This window comes from Camelus dromedarius, chromosome 18, assembly GCF_036321535.1.
Source record: "Camelus dromedarius isolate mCamDro1 chromosome 18, mCamDro1.pat, whole genome shotgun sequence".
In the NCBI taxonomy this organism is placed as follows: Eukaryota; Metazoa; Chordata; class Mammalia; order Artiodactyla; family Camelidae; genus Camelus; species Camelus dromedarius.
This window is the reverse complement of record NC_087453.1, coordinates 46,137,272-46,160,262: the sequence shown is the minus strand read 5'-3', so window position 1 is coordinate 46,160,262 and position 22,991 is coordinate 46,137,272. Positions and strand designations below refer to the sequence as shown.

The following is a 22,991-nucleotide window of genomic DNA, read 5'->3' as shown; positions in this document are numbered from 1 at the left end:
CTGCCAGTGCTAATGAGTAAACCAGTAAAGCAACCCCTCTAACCAGTGTTCCTGCTGGAAATGCGGGGCTCCAGGGGGTGGGAGACACCAACACAGCCGTCCAGGCTAGACAGACTCGCCCACCCTCACGAAGCGCACTTTCGATGCTCTCCTTTATTCAAAGGCAGCCACGTTTAACAGGTGCTGTAAGGCTCTCACCAGTGGCATTTCTATGACTACAGAAATTGCAGTTTTATGTCCAGGGTCCTGCCACCAGTGCGCCTGAACTTGGAAGCAGGTAACAGAGCCTGTGTGATGCTCTGGAAGACACTTTCTGGGTTTTTTCAACCCCCATCCCCTTGCAAACCAGAAGCCAGATTGCACCTTTGTACCCGGAAGCAGTTTGTGGTTTAAATTAACAAATGTGCTGACCCCTGAATACCAAAACCAGTGCTGATGCATCTACCATATGCCAGATTCCCTCCTGTTGGGTGTGGAGGGTGAGAGGGGGCACCTCCAGGCACGCATGACTTTCTAACTACAGAAAATACCAGTGGCCCCCGTGCCCCCCACTCCTGCCCCAGTCTAACATCATCTCAGGGGGACCAAAGAGAAACCCAACCACTGGGCACTGAGAAACCATGCAGACGAGGATATTTCCAGACATCATCCGGGGAGGGGGGCAGTTCATCCAGGTTTTGTTCAGGTTCATTATTATAAAAATATGGGGGGAAGCTGAGGCTTCACTGTCCATGCCCCAGGTTGGAGCCCCCTCTGTTAGCCTGGGGAGCCTAGAAGGGTGGAGGCTTCAGAGAGGAGGGCGGGATGGGTCTGGGGCTCTCCGGAAGGGGGTGGGGACAGGTGGCAGAAGGAAAGAAGACAGGCAGAATCCTGACTGTAAAGGCCGAGGGAGACAAGGGGGTGGACGGAGTTGGACCACAGGAGCGGGAGCCCACGTAGACAGGGAGACGGAGGGAGGGAAGGAGCAGAGACAGAGGAGGGGAAAATGCAGAGGGCGAAGGTGGGGAAGGAAAGGATGGGTAGGAAGGAGGGCGGGCGGGGAGGAAGAAAGGAAGCGGAGGGGGAGCGGGAAAGAGGGAGAGAGGGGAAAGGAAACCGAGGGAGGGGCGATGCGAAACTGCCCAGGGAGAAGGAAGAGATGCTGGCGGCCTGCAGGGCGAGGCCGCGTCGGAGCAAAGGTCGCGACGAGGATGCAACAGTCTGAAACCAAAGTTCAGAGAAGCCGAAACCCCGGCCGACAGAGGATGCGCAGCGGCTCGGCGCCGGGCTGGGCGAGGCCGGGCTGACGGCTCGGGCACCTCGGCGGCGGGTCCTCCGGGTCTGCGCCCCGCCGCGCCCGCCGCCCCGCCGCCGCCGCCCTCGGGCTCGGGCTCAGCGACGCGCGGCCCTAGGAGGTCGAGGCCGGGATGGGCAGTCCGTGTAAGCTCCCGAGGCCGTCGGGGGCCTTGCTGCCGGGGCTGGGCGGCTTCCGGTCGGCCACTGCGGGAGGAAGCACAGGGCAGCGGGTCACTGCCGGGCGCGGCGCCGAGGGGCAGGCCCGGGGCCGCGACAGCGCGGGCTGCTCCCACACTCGGGGCGGGAAGGAGGAGCCGCGTTCCCCGGCGCCCCGCGCGCCCGTGGGCGCCCACCCTTCCCCGGCCTGCGGGCGCCACTCACCCGCCCAGCCTCCGCCGCGGCCCTCCTTGCAGGGCCGTCCCGCAGACTCTCCGCACCGCGGACCCCCGCCCCCACACCACCCCCGCAATGCTCTTGGCCCCTCGCCGTCCAGTAAAGGAGGCGCCAGGCGCAGCGAAGCGCTGCAGAGCCGGGCGACCCTGGGCCGGGTGATGCTCAGATCCCAGACATCTCCGGGAGGGAGCTGGATGCCGAAATCTGCGCACCCCGTCTCCCGAACCCCGACTCACCCCAGACCCCAGCCAGCGCACCGGCCCGAGGGGCTGCCAGCCGCTCAGATCGCCTTTCCCAAAGCAGTGAAGGGCTTCCGAAGGGCCTGGGGAAATGGGTCACCAAAACGCCCCTCGGGGAGGGCCAGGGACGGGGTGGGGGGAGCGGCAGATGCCCATTAAGTGGGCGGCAGACCCCCTTCTACCCCCGCGGCCCGGGGATCCAAATGCGCTCACCGCTGTGGGCACAGCACGTCCTGGGGCGGTGGGCCTCCCGATTTAGTGCCAGTGGTCTTGCCGGATCAGGCGGCATTCTGTGCGTTGCTCTATAAGGTTTGGGAAGGGGCCCAAGTTTTGCTACTGGAAGCCAGAAAAGTGAAGCCATGATTGGGCAAACTCTGTGTTTCCTTTCCCAGTGCTCAGCCGCTTCGGCTTCTGCACCAGGCGGTACAAGCTTGTTTATATCTAAAAGCGCCTATTTTCAACTTTCTTTTCTCCCCAACGCCTCCTCTAAAGGGGGGCGCTCGGAGCGCCTCAGTGTGGGGCGAGGGGCAGTTCCCCGTGGTTTCCTCCCGCAGCTGCCCTGGCCCGGGCCTCGGGCGCACGGCCGAGCGGGGCCAACACCTCTGCGCCAGGGACGGGCGCGCACATCTGGTTTCCCAGAGATGGCGAAGGGGCTGAAGACCTTTCCAGGACAGCCCCCTCGCTCGCCCGGCTCTCTTTCCTAAACACAGTTGTGGCCGCTCAGTCAATGAAGTTTTCAGACCTTTTCATTCCACCCGGTCCACGCACTTGGAGGTGAGGGCCTGCTTAGAAAAGAGCTGGGGAGGAGCTGTCTCAACCAAAGGCCAGTTGCCTGAGAGACAAGCGACAAAATGAATTTTGTGAAAAATAAACACCCAGGAGGCCAGAGGCAGATTCCACTCCACTCTACAGGGGCCGTCCGGCTGCTGCATTGTTAGCTCTGCCCCGCCAGTCCCTCCCCATAGGACGCCCCTCTCCTTCCCCACCTGCTGGACCCAGGTCTGCGCACGTGGGGACCTCCTGGGGGCCTTGCAGGCTTGGGCCAGGGTTAGGACTGCCACAGCCTCATTCACTCTTATGGGCAGAAATGAGGGCAAGCTTTTAAAAATATACATGTATATACTGGAACTGCGATTCCAGGGCCACTGGGACCGTGGGGCGTAGGGGAAGAGGTGTCAGCAGGGGTCTAGAAAGGGGTCTCCCAGGACTGCGTCAAATGAGACCGAGATTGGCGGCCGCAGGTTCTCAGGCCGACGCCTGTGCCCGAGAGCTCCTGGCAAAGCTGGCTTCTAGGATCCTGCAAGAACTAACCTGGAGCAGAGATGACTGGACCGACCTGCCAGTTATCTAACAAACATAAAAAACATGTTTCCTTGAGCATATGCAACATCTTATCCGTTTGATTTCTAAATCTTTAGTCTTTCCCAGACCCGGCTCGGAGGGATTTTAGAGCTGGGAGCTTTGGAAGGCTTCTGAAAACACACTGTAAGCACCACTTGTCTTGCGGGGGTGTCCGGTGGGGTCTGTCCACTGTCTGGGAGGGGTGGGCGAGGGCGACGGCCCTGCGCTGGATGGGTGTCCGATTCCTAGAATATGAGCACCTTCCATTTAGATGAAATGGAACTGTCCCATTCACTTCTCAAGAATTAAAGTTTCCTTTCACCGATGGGAAATGTAAATCATACTCTTTTGCCCAAATAATAGGGAACCCAGACTCACTATCCTTCACCAAGATAAAGTTAACACTTGTAATGCATAAAGTATAAAGTGACATTTGAGTAAGCTTCTCTTAGGATAACAGTTGATGTTGATCTGAACCTGATTTAGAAGACACTGAAGTATATGTACAAACATACACATAAATATACGTTATATGTATATTGTGCATTTATGGCTAGATGATCAGAAATATTTGTCGTTTATGGAGCATTCATAATATTAAATTGCTTTCAGTAAAAAAAAAAATTCTTATTGGAGAAATTCAATAAATGTTACTCCTACTAGTCTTACGAAGTGCACAATTAATGATATTAAGTTGTCTTATGGGATAGGTTTCTCTGAAGATAGTTTCTTAAGCAAAGATTAGAAAATTAAAGCCAGTGATTCATATTACTTTACTTTGTAATTTTTCACAGACCACTTGGGACAGCGGAGGTGATCTTTGAAGTCAGTTTTTCTGCCAATGAGAAGAAGATTAAAAATCCATAACCCAAGTAGGTATGTAATTCTCATTATTTATATCTTCCTGTCCAAACACAAACGCTTGTATGCCAGCTGGAGAAATCATTTTTAACGATGGCCCTGATTTATTTGATGGTCCTTTACCTGGATCTTTAAAGAACTGTCAGGATCGGGAAATTAGGTTATTAATTTAACAACAAATGTAGCTAATTATTGCTGCGGATTTTGGAAATAGGTGGGGTATTTCATAATAGGAAGTAAAAATAATGGTCAAAGGGGCAGGAATGCCATTGTCATTCAGTGGCTCTGTATTTCTGAAAGGAAAGGCTCTTCTAAAGAAAATCAACCACGAATGAGCCCCCTCTCCCCCTAATTAACTAGAGTTAGCTTAGAGCTCAGAACTGCATGTTTACCTCTGGACTGTTACCTACATTTGATAATTTGTATCTAACATGCCCCGGGCCCAGTAGCTCTGCTAGGAAAGAACCTTCTCGCTCTGAAGACAGCGAGTCCTTTCTTTCAAGTCTTCCCTCGCTTAGGGATCAGCCCAGTGGAAAAATCATTTAAGTTTGTGGCTACACTTTGCTAAATCAAATGAATCTGCTTAGTTAAACAATTTTAGTATAGTAAGTGTAATTTGGTAAATTCCATTTCCATTTCTAATTCAACAGACAACCGCAGGTGTCAAGAAAACAAGTAGAGGCCAAGGAGGGCAAGGATGAAGCTCTGAGCAAAACACTCCCCCCTCCCAGACCCCTTATCTGTCCTGAAAGGGAAAGTTCAAAGGAGCTCTGATTCTCAACTTTTAAAATTTCCTTTACTTGGATTTTCCTGCAAATAAACACATGGTATTTCCCTACTACACTTAAAGTAAGTTTAAAGCTTCAAGGAGTTCTAATTCTCAAACATTCGTAAACTGATATCCCAGAATGTTTGTTCTCTGGAAACAGTGAAAATAAATTGTTTCTCCATTTGACTGTTAATGAAAGCATCTTAATCCCCCCTCCATAAATCATACTATTATGGCTCCATGAAACTGTGAAAATTTATAAATAAAGCTTTTTGCCTGGGCATCACCAAAGAAGAAGCTCCTCCTGCCCCCCTGTCCACCCACCGCCGCCTGCCCCTACTTCTGCATTGGCCGGCGTGAGGTCGATCCGCTAGTAAAGATCTTTTGGTAATCCAGGACGCCCCCGTGCCCTACGCTGCCCCAGGCTGTGCCCAGCCTCTGCAGCGAAAGAGGCTGGGTCCCTGGGCTGACTCCCCCACTGTAGGGTAGTTAATTTGCAACTTTCTAGTGCTCAGAACCTCAGTGCAGGCAGGTTCAAAATTGGCAGATCTAGCCACTCCTCTCACCAGTGAGGAAAATGTGGACTCTAAGGCAGGTGCGCTTTTCCCAAGTCATAGGAAAAACCAGAACCCAAAGGTCAGTGTGAGAAGTTGCCTCTCACACTGTTGGCTGTCAGTGAAATTCCTCGGATCTGTTAGGTGGCTTATCCGAGAGTAGATGCAGGGAGGAGGAGGCAGCAGAGCTCCCAGCCACACTTCCCACACAAAGAAGGACCCCAGCCGCTGCCCCGAGCTCAGAAGAGTCTAGACTTAGAGACACAGGATTGAAATGCTCTCTCCTTTCCCAGAGGATGTGTTTAAGAAGATGAATGCAGGGGAGAACAGGGCCTGGCATAAAAAACAAAAGAAAGAGGAAGGGAGGGAGGGAGGAAGGAAGGAAGGAAGGAAGGAAGGAAGGAAGGAAGGAAGGAAGGAAGGAAGGAAGGAAGGAAGGAAGGAAGGAAGGAAGGATGGATGGATTTGGAGGTGGAAGAAACAGATGGGCAGTGCATGAGAGGCGCCCCTGCTGCGGGGTTCAGGTGCCACAGCGGGTTCTCCACGGAGAGTGCAACTCCACAGGCCACAGGAAGTGATCCTGGAGGGTGCCTTCTAGACCCTTCTATGCACAGAAACATGAGACCCAGAGAGGGGTCTCTTTCTCCACCCAAGTTGGGAGTCGGTCCTGGGGCCTCTCTCAACCTCTGCCTGCCTTTCTAGGGACACAGCATACACCTGTTAGAAATTAATCTGCTCCAAGACGTTACAGCTTCAAGTGTAACCCAGAGGAAGAATCTATGCTGGTACACACTCCAGCCTCTGTCTGCCTGTCTGTCTGTCTCTCTCCTTTGCACCCTTCCTAATCCTCTGGCATTCATCTGAACCCCTGCCGCCCGCGCCCCTCACCTTCTCGGCTGGGATGCTTGAAGGTCATGGCTGCGGCGAGCTCCCCGCCGTGCACGGTGACGCCGGCCCCGGGGGGCGCCAGCGGGGGGCCCTGCGCCGGTGGCCAGGGCGGGCCCGGGGCGAGGTAGCTGCCGGCCGGCGAGCTGTACACGCCGTGCTGGTTGGAAGCCGGGTAGGCGCAGGCCGGGAGGAAGCCGCCCACTGCGGAGAGGCCCGAGGCCGACTGCGGGGAGAGCAACAGAGCAGCTGCGGGCAGCCCCGCCGTCTTCTCCAGCGCAGGCGACTGCGGGGGCGGGGGTCGCACTTCCCCCGCTGGCCGCCTAATCACCCCCACGGGAAGCCTGGCCTCTGTTGTCCCAGCAAGGACTCAGCCAAGTAATTTCCACTCAAAACTCTTAGAAATACTAATACAACATGCAGGGGATCATGGACTTCACCCCCCAAGATTTAGAGCAAGGGAGCCTCGAAGTTTTGTGTTAACGGGTCCCAGGTTATTTTTTAGCAGAGGTGTCTTGGCGAACGGCAAGTCCGACCCCTTGGAAAGCCAGCGCACCCCAGAAAGGAGAGAGAGACTCCGCGGGCGGCCGGGCCGCCGACCCCAGCTCTGCCCAGCTCGCCTGCCCCGAGGCGGAGGGGCTCTCTCTCCTCTTTCTCCCTACCCGCTCCGACCGTTCCGCTCCCCGGACTGAGGACGCCCGCGTCCCCGCCCTCGTTACCTGAGTGTATTTAATGTCCGCCTCCAAGGCCGGCTTCTCGAGCCCGTTCACGGCCGGGCCGGCGGGGAAGGCCGAGCGGTTCACGCCAGCCCAGTCCTCCATCTTCGGGGGGTAGGCGGCGCCCTCGCTCCCCGCCAGGGCCCCTGCGGGACGCGGGCCGATTAGCGGGAGCGTCCGGATCGGCGCAGCGCACGCGAGGCCCGGGCGCCTCTGAACACCTGAGCGGCTGCGGCCGGGGGCGTCGGAGCGGCCGCCCCGGGTTTCGCTTTCGCTCCCTAAGTGGCAGGGGCAGGTCGGCTGGGCCCACTCCGCGCCCCTCCCAGCCCTTGACCCGCTTCCCGCGAAAACAGGAGGTCTCCGGCAGCCAGGGCCTTTCCACTGTTCAGAGGCAGCGCCCCAAAAATTACAATCCACAGCAGGCTCAGGAGAATCATATGGGCTTCTCAACGTCTCAGTAAGAGTCTGGAGGGCTGGAAGCCATTTCTACTCAGCACTGTTTCTGGAGCCACCCCAGGCCTCCCCAAAGAGGCGGCAACCCAGCCGCCCGAGCACCCCAGGCCCATGCCTGCTCCTCCCGCACGTGTGTGCTCAGGGCACTGAGAGAAAGCTCCAGATGTGGGCTCAGGCCCGGCGAGGTCACCTCCCAGCCTGCTGCCCCCGGGCCACTCTGTGCGAAGCTCTGGCCGGAGCCTGCCGCCCAGGCTGGGTTTGAGCCTTGAGGAGAAGCAAAGTGAGTGTGCAGCCCGCAGGCGCCCCCGCTGCCGCTGGAGCTAAGCCGTCAGTTTCTTTCTTGCTGCTCCTCCTCTCTCTCGGGCTACGGTGAATTTTGCCTCTTACTTTCCTGCTGAGTCAGCTCACTGAAGGACTCACCATCCTCTGGCCGGCTGGGGCCACGGGAACAGTGTGCAAAGACTCGGGACTCAGTCCAGCCCCTGCAGTTTGCTCCCAAGCCCAGCACTGAGGCTGCCCAAAATTTCCCCCCTCTCCCACCTTCTTCCTCCACACCCAGAGGGGTGCCTGCCGGCTTGCTGAGAGTTCTAATTGCAGGCCAAGGGCAAATCCATAGGAGCTTCTACCCTGAGGATGGTTGCAGCTTCGGGTGCCTGCCACCCTAGATCTCAGCTCCAGGATCCACAAGGCTGCCCCGCCTGCTGGAGATCCAGGCCACTCTACCAGAGCAGCCAGCCAGCCAGCCTGGTCGCCTTTTACTCAAAGAGCCTTTGGGCCTGGAAGGGACAGAGCCCTTTGGGGGAGGGATCCCGAAAGATCTCGACCTCAAGAAAGGGTCGCAGAATTGACTTTGCGGTTTGTTTGGCTTAGATCTGGCGATAGGGGTTTGCATACTTTTTGCAAGAATGAAAAAGCGCAATTTCAGGCCTCTGAATTTGTGGTCGGCGATTGCTCTTCCATTTGGGAAATATTTTCCATATTTGTCATAAAAAGTTCAAGATGTCCGAGGACTCCCACAGAAGGCCCGGGACCCTCAGCCTCCCCTGCCAGCCCGGAGCCCTCCCCTGAGCCAAGCCGACTGGAGGAAGACGGCCAGAGCGACCCCTCATCCCCTCCCGCCTCGGCTCTACCCCTTCCGGGAAGGCCAGAGAGGCAGGCACGACTGACCTGTTTGCTCCATGAACGTCCGGATGCCCAGGATGTTGCTGACCGAGTGAGCCGAGGGCCAGGAACGGGGGATGCTGACGTGGCCGGCCGTGCCCGGGACCCCGTGGTGGCTGCCCATCTTGGCAGCCGTGGGGGATACGGGGCTGGGGTAGGGGTACTGGTAGATGTGGTTGTAGGGCAGCGCGGGCTGCGGCGGCGGCTGCTTGCTTGCCTCGTAGGGCCCGGGCTGCGCCAGGCTGCCGATCTTGTTGCGCAGGATGCGGCTGATGGAGCTCACGGAGGGCACGTTGTACTTGTCGCAGACGCCGTCGGCCAGCAGCCGGTCGCGGATTTCCCAGGCAAAGATGCCGGGGTCGCCCTGCTTGTAGTCCCGGATGTGCTTGACCACGTTGGGGGTAGTGACGCGGGGTTTGCTGCCCCCGATGGCCCCGGGCAGAATGGAGCCCGTCTCGTTGTAGCGCGCCAGGATCTTGCTCACGCAGCCGTGGGACACGCGAAGCTGCCGGCTGATGTCACAGGGTCGGATGCCCAGCTGTGCCAGCTCCACGATGCGCAGGCGGATGGCGTTGGGCAGGGGGCGGCCGTTGACGAACACGCCGCCCAGCTGGTTCACCTCGCCGTACGTCTGCTCTGCGGACGCGCCGAACGAGAGTGAGCGGAGAGGAGAGAACACGGGCAGGTTAGCCGAGGGTGGCCGCGCGGGGACGGGGGCCGCACCAGGGCGCCTCCAAAGGTGACCGGCGGGTCCTGAGCATCAGAGCAAACTGACCGAGTCCGGCCCCGGGAGTCGGCAGGGGCGCAGGGACCGCAGAGGGGGCGCCGCGCGCTTCGGCCCTCCGTGCCCTTCCGCGACTTCTGACGCGTCTGCTTGGGACATCCCTTCCCGCGACACGCCGAACCTCCCCCCCACCCCGGACCGTGGGCGAGCAGAGAGCGCGGCTGGTCGGGGACCCGGGACCTGGTCTTCCAGCAGCCTCGCGGGAAGGGAGGCGCCGGGACTCCACCCGCCTCGTCCGCCCGCCCGCGCCTTGCTTGCCGCCCGCCCCTTACCCATGGCGCGCGGGCCGGCCAGCTGCCTGGCGCCGAGGCGGCCGGGGCTGGGCCCGGCGCGGTCCGGGAGAACTCGGGCGCCGCCGCCGCGGGAGAGGCATAGAGGGAGGGCGCGCGCGAGCCGAGAGCCGCGGCGGCCGGGCCGCGGGCTGGGAGAGCGCCGTGCGCCGCTGCCGAGCGCGCCGCCGCCCGCCCCCGGGCCCGCCGCCGCCGCCGCCGCCCGCTCCCAGGACACTCTCCACGCCCGCGACCCCAGGCCTAGGGTGAACTTCATCCGATTAGGAGAAATTCGTCTGACCGGGAGGCTGCGGAGTGCGGGGATCAATTTGACGTGTCCTCCACGTCAATGTCGGCAGTCACGCCGGAGACGCGCGAGTTGGCAGCTCATTGGTTCCCGTCACTGCACCCCGGCGCCCCCCTCCCCGCCCTGAAACCCTCCCCCCTCCTCCCTTCCTCCCCCCTCGGCTTTCCCTTGGAACCCACCCCCTAAACACACACACACACACACACACACACACAAACACACACGTCCTCACCCCAGCTGGGCTCCCACTTGCTCCGCTCCCCTCGAAGCCCCTTGCCCCTCCGGCTTTGAGAATGATGTGCTAGTCATTTTAAACTGATGAGCATTCATTAGTACTAGTACTAGTTTTGGTTTTAGGTTTATTACTAATCTCCATCGTCATTACTACTAAGACGTCAGAGGATTACAGTTGATCATGGCAATGTAGTCAGTGTGGGGGCTACCTCTACGCCCCTCTCCCTGGACGGGGGGCTCGGAAGAGCAGCGCCAGGGGCTCAGCTCCGGGAGTGCATGTGTCGCTGTGAGAGCCCAGCGCACTGCAGAGCTCCCGGTGAGGAAGGCCCAAGGCACTTGAGGTGCAGTGACTCCTGCGTGTGCCATTTCTGGCTGACACCCCAATCTCGCTTTTAGAAAATCTTCAGTGTTTAAGACACACACTCCCTGGGGTAGTAATGTGATTTCAGGGCTGTGAGAGGGACACATTCTAGATTCTGTCTCCCTGAGAACAGGTCCACACGGGAAGCAAGTCGGAAAGGGATTCTGACCTGCTGCTCCCAGAACAGGGGCCCCAGGGTGTCTTGGTGGCCGGCCAGAGGTCACAGGCTATGGCTCCCGCTCTAGGCCTAAAGGAGGATTCCTTTCTCCCAAGCCGGAAGCCCGCATCCCTCGCACCCGGCAGCCTGGCCTCACCTTTCACCCAGCACCCACAGCTTCCAGGGCGTCTTTGTTGACGACTGGATGGTCCTCTCCCTTCATTTAAGCGGGGTTCATGCAGCCCTGAACTCTTTGGCCTTAACTGTCAACTGTTTTCTCTATTTCTATCCTGCGTCACTGCCGAGCTGTGGATGTCCCAGGCTGCAGCAGTCCCAGAGGGAGCCTTGTGGTGAGTCCAGGGGACAGCAGGTGGAGGGAGAAAGGTCCTGGGTTTGTGCTGAACTGATAGGAGAAGGCCGAGGGGACCTGGGAATTCTGAACTTGGGGCCAGTAAGCACCAAGGGCATTGGACGGAAAGTATAGAGGCAGGAAGGGGGGCCTCGGATGGAGCCTAGGAAAAGCCCCGGTTCCCGGGACTCCCACATGCCCCCAGTTCTTCTTAGGAGGAGGGAAGAGCCCCCACCCCTATCCCTGCAAGAGTCCAGCGCTTGGGACCCGGCAGAAAACTGCGCACAGCTCCTGCAAAAGATGCCGCTGCCAGCAGATGGACCGGATCCGCGCAGCCCAGGAGCAGCGATGACCAGACTCCTTCCCCTCCGCTGCGGGACCAGAAAGTGTCGCTGGCTCCTAATTCACCTGCCCCAATGTGTCAGTTAGGAGGGGCTGAATATCCGCCCTGGCTCTCAGGAAGGAGTTCCTGGGCCCTGGTAGATAATTCCAAGAACTACCCTTGGAAAAAGAAAATACAGGTTCAAAAGAGGTGAGGACTCTCCCATCCCGCAGCCCGGAAAGCAGTGCAGCCTCGGGCTCCAGGTGCCTCGGGGAGGTAGACGACAGTCAGTACACTGGCCAGCGGTGAGATGGGCGGGAGGGGGGGTGCTATTTGGAAGATTAGTTAGTGTCGGATTTCCAAGGGGGAAACGGTCACTTGGATTAAGGCAGGGAAACCCGGCCAGGGGCTCTGCAAAGGTGAGAGGCAGAGCACTGAGCATGCAATGGACCTGGGCGCGCCAAGGCCGTGGGGAGTGGGATGCGCCCCCACTCTCTCAGTTATCTCCAGGTAGTTTGGGAACTGTTAGCTCCTGATCTAGAACTTCGTTGCCTGAATTGCCTGAGACCACAAAGATTTATTCCTACACCCGGGAAACGCAGCACCTACAACCTGGTGCACCCTCACGGTAAGGTGAAGCAGCGAAAGCTACTTCCTCCCGCTGTAGGCATGCTCAGGAAAGAGCAAATAAAGCTGGGGTGCCGCGGTGAGAGCTGGTTCCCCCCAGCCGCCCTGTCAAGGGAGCATCACCCCCGCCCGTGCCAGGAAACCCCAGGGCTCAGGCAAGGAGGCGCAAGGAAGTGCGGCCCAAGACGGCATCTCCCACTCCCCTTGGCGAAGACCTTCCGGAGCTGGAGGAGACGCCAGGAGGATGGCGCCCGGGGGCTCTCTGGGCTGTCACAGCCCGCCGGACCTCACTTCCCATCCCGCGCCCCCATGCCCCCACCCCCAGCAGCCGGCTGCCCGCCGCGGGACCGCAGGGCGCGCGCTGCCGCCGGCTCCCAGCCCGCCGCGGGAAAGCTTACAGTTTGTCGCCCCCTGTCGGCCCGCGGCACGGCTCCACCGGCGCCCGCGCGGCAGCCTGGGCTGGGGGCGAGGTGGCCCAAAGGTGGGCTTGCAGACGGAAAGGAGAAGCCTCTTCCACCTCGCCGGGGCGCCGTTTGGTCTCTGGATGGCAGGAGGCGGCGATGTGGTCGGCGCTGAGCGCGCACAGGTAGAAAGCTCGCGGGCTCCACGTCTATGCTGGGCTGAGTTCGGCTCCGTTGATTTGGGCGCCTTGGGCGCAGCGTGGAACAAAGTGAAGAAGCGGCTCCCGGGGACGCGGACCGGCGAGCTGAGGGCGCCCGCCGAGGCCGGGAGACGGCACGTCCTGCTGGGGCCGGAAGCCCGGAGGGCAGAGGACGGATTCGAGGGTCCCTGAGCGGCCTCGGGGACTGGCTCCGCTTTCCCCAGGCAGAGAAAGGAGAGGCAATTCCGTGCCAAAAGCGCGAGGCAGAAAGGAGGCAGGAAGAGGCCGCCGGCCCTCCCGGGCTCTTGGGTCCGGCGGCGGCCGGAAGGGCTGCGCGTGAGTACTCCCGCGGCTTGCCGCCTGCGCCCGGCCCGCGAAGGGGAAGGCTGCGAGACAGGTTTGGGGACCAGGTTGTCCTTGGAGCGACAGTCACCCCACTTCACGTCTCCTGTGTCATATTCGTTTTTTGGTAGGGCTGTTTCGGGGAGTTACTTGGGTGCAAACGAAATGTGCCGGTCGCAATAGGCCGGGGTGTTCCCGGGGCCCGTGCATCTCAAAGGCTTCGGGAGAAACCTAAACCAGCAGAAGGAAGTCCCACCCAGGTCCCGCCGGGGCCGCAGGACCAGCGCGGGCTCCGAGGAAGCGGGGGCCGGACCCCGGGGCCTCCCGCCCGCCCAGGCCTGCGAGCCTGCAAGCGCTCCAAGGAGCCCTGGCTGCGCGCCGGCCCCGCGCTTTTTCTCTGTGATTCTAGGAGCTCTGTGCCGTGCGTTGAGTGGTCGGAAAACAAAGTCAGCCTCTTCGCTTTCTGTTTAAAGTTGCTTTTTTTTAAAAAAAAAAAAAAAAAAAGCGCAGGCTACAAACGCACGTCATGCACCAGGTTATACTGTGCACCCCCACCCCGACCCCTGGCAGTTTTGTAAAGGGAAACCCGGGCACCGCACTTAAAAACAGTAACGAGCAGGAAATGGCCGGCAGCACGGGGACACAAGGGAGGAAAAGCTGACCCAGGTCAGGGGGTTGCAGACCCCAGGGAACGCGGAGACAGCGAACTAGCTCGCCGGACACGGGGCTGTGAAGTTAGGCGACAACCCCGCCCGGAGGGGCCGCCGCGGTGGGGAGAGGACGACCCGGGCTGAACTGGCCCCTTTGCGGGCGGCCCAGTGGACTCACAGGGAAGAGGGTGGGGGCGTTATGCCCTGCACCTGCCGCTCCAGATTGAGACACACAGACTCCGCAGAACCCAAAAGGAAGGTGTTGATGATGGTGTCAATTAGCTTTCAAATAGGGCCCCAAGCACACGAAATTCGGCCCACCGCTTCGCACAGACCCATGCTCATGGCTAATTCCCACTTGGCCTGCTGGTGACCGCGCTGGCCTTGAAGTTCGTTGCCCAGCCTCGCACTTTAGTTGTCAGCCTGGAAACGTTCATTAATGTTTATTACCGAAAGGGGGGCGAGTCGCCGGTGGTGGGAAGCAGCGGCGTTTTCCCTGGAACAGGGGCTGACAGGGAAGGAGACGTCCGAGAGGAGAAAAGAAAATTTTTTTATTTTCCTAAAATGAAATGAACAAACAAGAATAGATGAATACTGTCTGCATGAAGGATAAAACAGTTTCCCAATTCCATGCAGAAGGTAGGGAAAAAATCAGAAAACAGAGACTTGTCCTGAAACTCCCACTAGAAATAAATAGAGGGAAACTGAGGGTCGCACACGAAAACCTGAAATACTTCCTACCCTGTGATGCAGGGCTGTGACTGCTACATTCATCACATTTCATTTTAAATGTTGCATTTGGGTGATAAAAAATTAACCACAGGGAGCTGGTGCCATTTGTAGAAATGTTTTCTTGGAGCCTTCTGAAGGAGCAGTGTGCCTCCAGTTCTTGCCTGTTTGTTCTCATGGGTGCAAAATCCAGGCAATGGGCATGTCAGGTGAGCCTCAGCTCCCCCTTACATAACATGACCTACGCTGCCTAATTAGATGGATTTCATTTCATTCCAACTGCCAAAGCCTGCAAAGGGCTCCAGGCACTGGTCAAAATCCCACCTCTGCGGTGAGCTCTCAAAAATGTTTATGGGACAGTGCTGAGTCTAAACAGCAATATGAAAATGGAAATATTTGGGAACCTTCAAATGTCTATGGGGCAAATCTCCTGTTCAGGGTCTGGGCACTTGGAAAACGAGAGATCTAAGAGCTGCTCCGGAGTACAGAGGACAGAAGGGGTGTTATCAAGGAGGACCAAGAGTGTGATGGCGAGCCTGCCTGCAAGGTGACTGGCACAGGCGAGCGGCGGTGGGCGAGGATCTCCCGCTGCTTAGAGGCCTCCCTTGTGGCTCAGACTTGCTCTGCTGCAAATATTGACACGTGTGAGACATCCACACCGGCCAGCCTAATTGGAACCAGCTTGATGTGTGCTGCCCTTGAATGCTTTGGAAATTTCTGATCCTCCATGGACATTGAACCTGGAGGATGGAGGGAGGACGTGGAAATTGAAGGCCACGTGTGAGCCCTTTTTCTTGAACTAAAGAAATGCCCATTCAGTTCGGCTTTACCTGGACTTGTCTGATTTCTTTTTAAAAATCAGTGTTCTCCAATCTTCAACAGAAAAAAAAAATTCCAGCGCTGGATATGGGGCAGTTAGGAGGTTTGCACTAAAGAACTCGGAAACCTGCCGGCAGATGGTTTCCAAGTTTCTCTCGGGCAAAGAGATAGTGAAGCAGGAGTCCTGCCCCCGCCCCTCCCCAGCCCATCCCCCTTTTTCAGTTATCCATTTCTGCGAGCTTAGAATGATCATTCATAATCAGATAGTAACGTAAGATATGGTTTGTGTCCAGCATGCTATTTGGAAACGTTGCTGTTTGGGAATAAAAGCTTTGCTCCAGGCTGCTAGGTTGGTTTGTTTAGTGTAAGCTCAGAAGCCTTGAAGGCCTCTGGAAGTGCATGTTCTCATCAAAGTGGCACCTCCTTCACGTTCATTCAACGTTTCGTGCGTCCATCTCTGGGTTATTTCTCCCTGCAATGCCCTGGAAATCACTTTCTTGTCAGAAACTGAAAGTGTCTTTTATGATGAGCTTTCTTCCGGACACAAACGGGAGTTTTACTTGTGAGTGACTTTTTACCGCCAGGCTCCTTGCGGCTGGATCTCTTTTTCTCTGGAATGGCTGCCATATCACAGTGCCTGCCACACGTATCTGTGTAGTGTGTCCGCAGCTCAGCGATGGTTTTAATTTTCTCCCCCCTCCCCCTGTGTATGGGCTATGGAGTTTTATTGAAGACCCGTAATGCCTCCGGTTTTGATTTAGTGTTTTGGAGTTTGTGATCTCATTGCCCGGTATGGAAAACATTAGACAGGGTCTGCGATCGCACTCAGGAACAGCCCCGCGTCACCGGTGCGGGCTGAGCGCACGTCCCCGCACAGCCGTTAGAATCAGTACTCAGCTTTCATGCCTCGAACAGAGACCACCCCAGCCAGTCCTGCTTGACCTGGTTCTCCTGATGGCTGCACGCGGGAATCACCTAGAGAACCTCAGACGGTCCTGATGCCCGAGTCCCCCCCACAGAGACTTTGACTGAATTTTTTGGGATGCAGCCCAGACCCTGGGTTTTAAGGGTACCCAGGTGATTCTAAGGTGCATTCAAGGTTGAGAATCTCTGCTTTAGGGAGAGGACGATGGAATTCGAGGCTCCCTGCTTTGTGACTCTGCCCCGGTGCAGCAGTAACCAGTGACTGACTGGCCTCGCTCACCTCCGCAGGCACCTTAACGTGACCCACGAAAGCATGTGTAATTTCACGTGGCCAAGGTCACAGGGCGGGCATGACCCTCAGGCTTCTGGTAGCATCTAAGAAAACTGAATCTTTTTAAGGACTAAGCGTAACTTGACATTTTTTATGACTATTTCTGTGGTTAACATGATTTAACTGCCACGCATGTCGGAGGGGACTTCCCCGCAGTGGCTGTGGCAGTGTTGCATGTTAGGTCTCAGAGCAGCTTCCCCCCCATGATCGCTGGCTTGTTGCGATCATGACAGAAGTGTCAACATGAGGGTGGAGGGAGAGAGGTAGAGGGGGAGGAGAGGGAAAAAAAGAAAAATGCTTCACTTATCCTTTTTAAAGTCTCAGAAAGTATTAAGAGGAAACTCCTCCTTTTTCACTTTTAATCAGCCCCGCCTTGGTAATGAACCTGAAGATTTAGACTGCTTTATTTGATTTGTATTGTCTTATAAACACGTGCATGTTCTAAAGTATGAACTGCATTTCGTTTTTAAACAGGTTCCAAGAAAACCTGAGGTGAAGTCGGCTGCTGAGGATCTTTATGTGCTTGACTCCTAAGGTGCAGGATGTCAGGATCCTGTTCAGCCACAAAACTTGGTTTCTAAGTCACTGTAAGACCGAAAGAAAAAATACACTAATTCTTGTGGGGCTTTAAAGTCTTGTTCTCTTTTTAAAATCTTACAGGGGCACCTCTTGAGGCAATCTTAAAATGTGTATTTTGGGAACCACATCAATTTTTTAAAGTGTCTTGTAAAAAAATTCTTTGTGTTCACCTATTTAAATAAGATTCATACTATTTACTTATACTTTACACAGTGTTCCAAGATAATGTTAAAATAATGTAAAGGCACGCGAAAATTAATAATAATAACAATAGTAACAAAACTAAAATACCCTTAAAACGATCCAGCATGTCTCAGCGATGAGCTTAAGGTTTAGAGAGCTGGACCCAAGGCAGTAACAGATGCGGAGCATGGCAGCAGGACCACAGGCCTTCCAAACGGATGTGCTGAGAAAATGAATTCTGACAGGGTTTCTAAGCATCTAGACGTTGGCAGCGTGGATCCCTGAATTAACATCCATCTGACTGGGAGATGCTCAACCCTGGGACTGCTGCCTCCTGACAGGCCAACTGGCGAGGGTTTGGCTGCCCGGAAGCCGGCAGCGGGGAGATGAGGTCCACCCCTCCGCTTTCCACAACAGCATCTCTGCTCAAGCCAAGACGCTGCTCGGTCTAATCTCCCTTCTGTCTTGACGTCTCACAAAATACAAGCCAGGCCGTTTTGTATAGGGGCTGGGCTTCGCATGTGCAGGACATGTGTTCGTGTTTGTGACATCAGCCAACTGATGTGGGCAGAACAAATCTGGCACTTTCGTCTCCGTTTCTCTTCAAGCTGGGGCGTGGGTACCTGGAGGGGGTCAGTGGGGCTGGCTGGGGGGCGGCACGCAGCGGAGCTCCCCGCTGGGCGCACCGAGGGGTTTGAAGGGGCTTTCCCTCCACCGCTGGCTCCGCGTCCTCCGGTCGGTTGCTCATGTCAGGCGGTCCTCACGCTGCCCCTGGTGACCCAGGGAAGGGGATGTCGTCAGATCGCCTCCTGTTTCCATTGTGCCCTGACAGCTTTTCTTTGTGTCTCTAGTATTTAAGCTGCTGGGAGGTTGGAGGAATTTATGATCAGACGGATGGGAGCAGAGTTGCTGCCCATGGTGAGGACACGTGTGTGCCCACCGTCAGGGAGTCAGCCCACGGAGGTCGCCGCGTCCTCTTTAAGGCTCCGCGTCTACAGGTCCAAAATGCACATGCACCTCACGCTCAGAAAAGGACCCGGCTACAGAGAGCCGATGATTCGGGAGCTGAGGCTTTTTATTTGCTCTGAGCTCTCAGGTTGGAATCCAGGCTCTTCCCCTTCCTGAAACCTGCCCTCCGGCCTCAGGGCCTCCGGGGCCTTCCACGGCCCAGCCGGGGACCACTCCAAGCCGCAGCAGCTGCTGACTCAGGGGCCCCTATTCTCCCCACATGAGTTTTCTTTATTTTTGAGAAAAGACCGCCTTTTAATTTTTGTCCGTTTGATAGGACATCTGTCAGGTGCGCTGTGGGTGATTTGATGACACAAACATGGGTAAATCAAGCTGTACTAAACGGTGTCTTGAGAAGGAAGCAGCTTTAAAGGATTTTCCCAAGTTTCAGTCTGTTTGCCACATTCTTCTGTGGTTCTTTTGGGGTTCAGGACACTGAGGCGAGGCCCGTGGGGAGACAGGGTCCACAGTGAAGAGGTGGCGAGTGGCAGCTGTGAGAAAGTTGAGGAAGAAGGAAATTCCGTTGGTCCAGAGTTTCCTGATGTCCTGGGGGGACGACGGTTCTCACAGGGCCCAGTCCTCCTGAGACGCCGGGCCCCCGCCAGGCCGCCCGGCCCGTTCTGCCTTCACCCGCTGGGGCACCGAACCCGTCCTTTGGCAGAGATAAGGGCTTGCCTCTGTTTGCTCTCTTGCTTTTTGTCCTGAGGGAAGGCTTTCCTTTCCTTGTTTGCCTTTTGAACATGTCCTTTCTGCTTGAGGAAGCACCGGGGCTCCCTCGGGGGGTGGGCTGTCCCTCGTGAACAAATCTTGGGTCTGGTTTCGGGGGGCTGCCCGCCACGGCCCCTGCCACAGTGGGGTGCTCCTGGCTGAGCACGAGTGGAGTTTGACCTCCCTACCGTGAATTACCCCTTCCCCCCAAATTTGCATCTCTCTTGGGTTGGCCCACATTTTTAACTTTTCCCCAGTGTTACCCACCTGGGTTCTTAGATTCTTTAATCAACAGAAACTGGTAAGAGGCCGGGCGAGGGATTCGGGCGAGGCTTCCCTGGGGCTCGTGCTGCAGCAGACGGAGCGAGAACAAGTGACAGGCGCCCCTGCTCACTCCCCGGGGTGGGGGGCTGTGAGCTGGTCCCTTAAACCGGGGAGGGTGGGGACAGGCCCAGGCTCAGGCGGGAGGGGTGGCTTAGGTGCTCAGCCCCCCACTCCTGGTGGTGCCGTGTGCAGGGATCACGCCCAGTGCCCGCTTCTGCTCCCAGCATGCCGAAGTGGCAGTTGGGCTTTTGGTCTTTTTGTGTCTTGTTGCTCCTGGCTTGCCCCGGCTGTGCAGGTGTGCAGTCATTCTTAGTCCCGTGCAGTTTCTTTGTGTTCTGTTGCTTGAGGAGATATTTGTCCAGATGAAAACACTACAGCAAAACGCCCCAGGTCCCAGCCTGTCTCATGGGTCCCTGAAGTGCATCTTCACCAAGATTTTGGTGGAGTGGCGTCTGTGATCCATGAAAGGTCACACACTTGGGATAACCAGGCTGTCATCTGTACCTTACTGATGTGGGCAGAGTGCCGTGGTACTCTGCTGGCCCTGGCTACTGTGGGGTCAGGAACCTCACATGCTGCACTGGGCGCTGTCTGGGCTGCCCAGACCCCCTCCCACCCCAGGTCCAAGCCCCGAGCCCCCACTGCTGGGAGTGTTGGTGCTGACAGCTCCCAGCTGAGCCCCCTTCCGACCGCCCTCAGCTGATGACAGCTGTCACACCCAAGGAGACCTCCTTCCTGGGGCAGCTTACATCCAATGACTGCACGTGTGCAGACACAGAGGCCTCAGTGGAGGACAACCGTGAAGGGCCGTCCCAGGGCCAGAGTTCAGGGTGGGGTCAGGGATGACGGTCCTAGCACAGTCCCTTCTCCCCCTGCTCAGTCCTGGCCCCTCACCTCACCAGGTGTTGACCCCAAGAACACCTCCCAGTAGACCTTCCACCACAAACCCCGACTCAGCCCCCTCCCTGGGGAGCCCAGCCCAGGACATGCATCACCTCCTTCACCAACCATGTGGGTTTGTTAGAGCAGTTTCCTTGCCCCACAGATGGAGGGTGGAGGCGTGGAGATAAAATCACTGCCACCAAATCACATGGGGAGGGAAGCCAGGGTGGCCGGCTTCCAGCTGTCTGCCATCCTCCTGCCCAACCGAGGGAGCTGCTCTGAGCAGGCGGACGTCCTCCCCAGAGAGAAGTGATGGGCTTCAGGGCTCCCGGGCAGGGAGGGAGTTGCAGCAGGACCATCTCAGATTAGCATCAGGGCTCTGAGAATCTGAGAAGCAAAGGAAAGGCAACAAATACGAAGGTGGGAGGGCTCTGGGACAAACGCAAAGATTTTAAAATGTGGTCTGGCTCTGTTTCCAACATATGTAAATATCTGGAATGGAAATATAACAGAACCTCCAAAGGACTCCACAAATTAGATCTTGGGAACGTGAGCCGTGTTGGGTGGGCTTGTGCCAGCTCTGAAAAATAGCTTCATTGAGCAAATTAATCAAGTAGCTTCAGTTACAAGGGAAACTTATATCTACTGAGAAATAAATGATTTTCAGACTTTTCGGAGGTTGTGCTAACATGTTATTCGTTTGAGCAACTATAAAGTTCCTTCTACGATCAACACGTGGGTGGCAATGCTGGGACCAGGAACAGGAGGCAGTTTTCACTCTTTATGCACTTTACGTTCTCGCCCCTATTTCTTAAATGTGGGTGTGTACCCCCTGCCGGTGCTTGGCAGTGGGAGAGAGGGCGCTCCCAGCCTCGCAAAAGCACGTCCTCCTGAAATGTCAGTCTCACCTCATGATTTTGGAAAATAACATTACTTTGATAGCCAAACAAGCGTGGGCTGTTCATGGCATAGGAGAGAAGTTTTTTTGCCCTTTTTAAGGACAAAACAGAAGATGGCAAAAAAAAGTGCCACCCTGAGTCCCTGGAGCCCGAGGCCAGGCAGGATGTTTGCCTGGGGTCTCCGGAGGGGGAGCCGTGGTGGAAACCTTGGGGCCCCGCTGTGGGCAGAGCCAATTCGGGGAAAGTCACAGTTCGTGGCAATAGAGGTCCCCAGTGGCCGGGGGCCACAGGGTGTTTCAGGAAGGAGTCAGCATCTGAGATGGACCTTGAAGAGTGGATTTTGACAGGTGGAGGCCCGAAGGAGGGGCAGGAAGGGCCTTCCAGGAAAGAGAAGGTGAGCAAAGGGAGGTCACAGGAAAGCAGGGGTGAAGTGAACAGTATGTCTGGGAGGGGAGCCGGGCCCCAGGCAGAAAATAGGGGCATAGAAGGCAGGAGAGAGGGTTGAGGCCACGGAGTGTCGAGCCTGGAAGTTAACACACAGCTTCAAAGTGGGGGTACCAGAGCGGGGATGCTGAGGGTCTCAGGTCCAAGTCCTGGAGCAGAACACAGACTTCAGAACACAGACTGTGTGGACAAAAGACACTCCTGCTCCATCATCGTCATCATGGGGGCAAGTCATCGAATCTTAGTTTTTCCATCTGGAAAATGGGGTCACAAGAGAACCCATTTCTTAAAGAAGTCAGGAGGCTTAAATGAGATCCAGGAGTCAGTCCCTCAGGACCGTCCCTGCGGCAGAGCAAGGGCTCCATAAATGATTGTCGTGTGATAGTCATTATTAATGACTAGAACAACACAGAACAATTTTAATATAGCATAGACTTGTGATCATGGGTCTCAAGACAAATTAGTGAAGCAGGGAGAAACCAGGAGGAAGCCAGGTGAGCCAGGAGCTGGGAATGTCAGAGGGGAAGCTGCCCGGGCAGGCGTTTTGCTCTGCTGATTGTAAAACGAGCTGACTTATTCACGAGGGCAGAATTTCTGCAAGCCGCAGCCTGCTGGCCTCCGATCTATTCTCTCAGGAGAACCACATAACCTCATTTCTACAAACCCCTCCGAGTAGAGGTGTGCCTTCCCCGGGCTCCCCTCCCCACCCCCTTCCCCACCCTGGTCATCTCAGTGCTGGGAGCAGCCTCTGGAAAACAAAGTGCAGCTTTGAGCCTCACCTCCAGGGGCCCGGGGCCGAGACGGAAGCAAAGGCACCCTGTCCAGGACGTCCCTGGCATCCTGGGCTCCGTGGTGAGGTCTCTGGGTCCTGACTGCCCACGACACCTACCAGTAACAGACCTGCTCTCCCCTGAGGACCTCTGAGACTATGGACCACTCATTTTTTTTTTAATTTCATTTTATTTTTTGTTAATAGGCAATGCATTCACATGACTCAAGTTCCCCAAAGATACGAAGGAGCCCCCTTTGAGGAGTCTTATTCTCACTGACATCCTGCCCTGTTCCCCCCGGAGCACACAGGAACCCACCTGCATCAGCTGTTTTTGCGTGCTTTCCTGCAAACAAACGCAAACAAGAACACACGGCCTTTCTCCCTGCTTCTTACACAAAGGACAGCGTGCCAGGCACGCTGTTCTGCACTTTGCGTTTCTCACTCATCCTGGAGAGCTTTCCGCAGCACCCCAGGAAGGGATTCAAGCCCATCTTTTAATAGCCGAGCAGCGGTCCGCTGCCCGAGCACCAGCACGGATTCAGCCTCTGACTCATGTCCAATCTCTTGCTGTTCGGGGCGCGCAGATACGCTTCAGTGGGATAAATTCCAGCAGTGGGATTTCTGTGCCCAAGGATAAATACATCTGTAACTTGGATAAATGTTGCCAAACGGCCCTCCACAGAAGTTATCCCATTTCGCACGCCTGACGGCAACCTCCTCGGCCAGTCTGTGAGGGGAG

General features: G+C 56.5%; 1 protein-coding gene across 1 annotated transcript; it reads right to left on the bottom strand.

Moving 5' to 3' along the window:
• Window positions 1–1,387: 1,387 nt before the first annotated feature.
• On the bottom strand, window positions 1,388–9,977 carry PAX1 (paired box 1). The gene is made up of 5 exons (XM_064496851.1): window positions 9,704–9,977; window positions 8,654–9,283; window positions 7,037–7,179; window positions 6,321–6,543; window positions 1,388–1,479 (listed from the first exon to the last, which is right to left on the bottom strand). Exons 1-5 carry the CDS (start codon window positions 9,975–9,977, stop codon window positions 1,388–1,390), a joined length of 1,362 nt encoding a protein of 453 aa, XP_064352921.1.
• Window positions 9,978–22,991: the final 13,014 nt, after the last annotated feature.

Bases quoted from the DNA above. Each gene is read 5' to 3' on its own strand.
- PAX1 (XM_064496851.1), bottom strand. From the start codon at position 9,977: ATGAAGTTCACCCTAGGCCTGGGGTCGCGGGCGTGGAGAGTGTCCTGG. The intron at 9,284-9,703 runs GTAAGGGGCGGG...GCGCGTCCGCAG, and splicing joins GGCCGGCCCGCGCGCCATGG to AGCAGACGTACGGCGAGGTG. The intron at 7,180-8,653 runs GTCAGTCGTGCC...CGCGTCCCGCAG, and splicing joins GACGTTCATGGAGCAAACAG to GGGCCCTGGCGGGGAGCGAG.